We start from the raw sequence: 1,279 nt of genomic DNA, 5'->3' as shown, positions 1-1,279 counted from the left end.
AGTCACAGGGAGATTGTTTTACAAGCTAGAACTGTCCAGTGGTGGAAGGACACTGTCCCCGTCCCCAGCAGAAACTGGAAACACTCCCAAGGAGATATCAAAGGAGGCAGGGACCGCCAGGGAGGCAGGTCTGGCCGAACTCGCCTCTGGGGTTACTTCCCCACTGCGTGGGTCTCAGGGCCTCGAGGTGGGCAGGGGGTGATGAGACAGACTGTCCCAGACTCCCAGGGTCCCCTCTGGTATGTGGCCAGAGCAAAGCCAAGTCCAGGGGTGCCGCTAATGGGGACAGCGTGATTTCCCAGGACCTTGGAAGCTGGGAGAACCAACTCCAGTGAACTGTGTCTCATTGTCTCATTGTCTTCCCGATATTTCAACAGATTTGACCTGTCTGATAAGGATTCCTTTTTCGACAGCAAAACCCGGAGCACAATAGTAAGTGTCACCGGGCGGAATGACTCCCCAGCAAGGTGGCCCTGGGGATTCCGATGATAATTTCATTTCAGTGAAGCCCCTCCAGGCGAAAGATGGCTCTAATTGCCTGTGACAGAAATAATTAGGATAATAAAACCGGGAGGCCTGGCGGGGCCCGGGGGACGGCCGCAGCCGGGACTGGCTCACAGGAGGAAGGGATGTGGGCAGAGGCTGGGAAGAAGAGTTGGGGAGGGACGCGAAGCCCCTGAAGTTGTTTAAATGATGTCCCCGCGCCTTGTGAGTCTCAGCGCAGCTCCAGAGTCTCCTTGCTGTTCACATTTTCTCCTCTCTCTTTTTCTTTTCGTTGTAGTAAAAATATATATCACAAAACATTTGCCAATTCATCCATTTTTACGGGTATAATTCAGTGATGTTGATTAAGTTCATCGTGTTATGCAGCCGTCACTACTGTCCTGTTCCAAATTTTTCCATCACCCTGAAGAAGTTCAGTGCCTCCTGAGCAATGACCCCCCCTTCCCCCCACATGTCTGGTAACCGCTCATAAGCTTTGGTCGCTATACGTTTGCCTGTTTCAAATAAGTGGGATCAGACAGTATATGTCCTTCTGTGGCTGGCTTCTTTCACTCAGCATGATGTTTTCGAGATTCATCCATGATGTAGCATGCATCAGAGCTCATTTCTCTCTTGCTGCACTGGTATTGGGGTTTAAACCGCCAAGTCCCGGCCACCTGGACGTCTCTGAGCAGGCAGGCATGGGCATGAGTGATGGGGCATGTGGGTTTGCAGGCTGGGATCTAGTTCCAGGGCTTTGCCAGACAAGCAAACCGAGGTTGGAAATCTAACCATG

At 51.9% G+C, this 1,279-nt stretch overlaps 1 protein-coding gene across 1 annotated transcript in view; it reads left to right on the top strand.

Annotated features, from left to right (window-relative positions):
• The window catches only part of ANO1 (anoctamin 1), a 144,311-nt gene that overhangs the window by 67,049 nt on the left and 75,983 nt on the right, over positions 1–1,279 (top strand). Inside the window, 1 exon segment of the mRNA XM_012557644.1 lies at positions 378–432. Coding sequence (XP_012413098.1) covers positions 378–432 — 55 coding nt within the window.

Source organism: Trichechus manatus, unplaced genomic scaffold (genome assembly GCF_000243295.1).
Source record: "Trichechus manatus latirostris isolate Lorelei unplaced genomic scaffold, TriManLat1.0 scaffold00113, whole genome shotgun sequence".
In the NCBI taxonomy this organism is placed as follows: Eukaryota; Metazoa; Chordata; class Mammalia; order Sirenia; family Trichechidae; genus Trichechus; species Trichechus manatus.
This window is presented reverse-complemented; position numbering and strand designations above follow the sequence as displayed.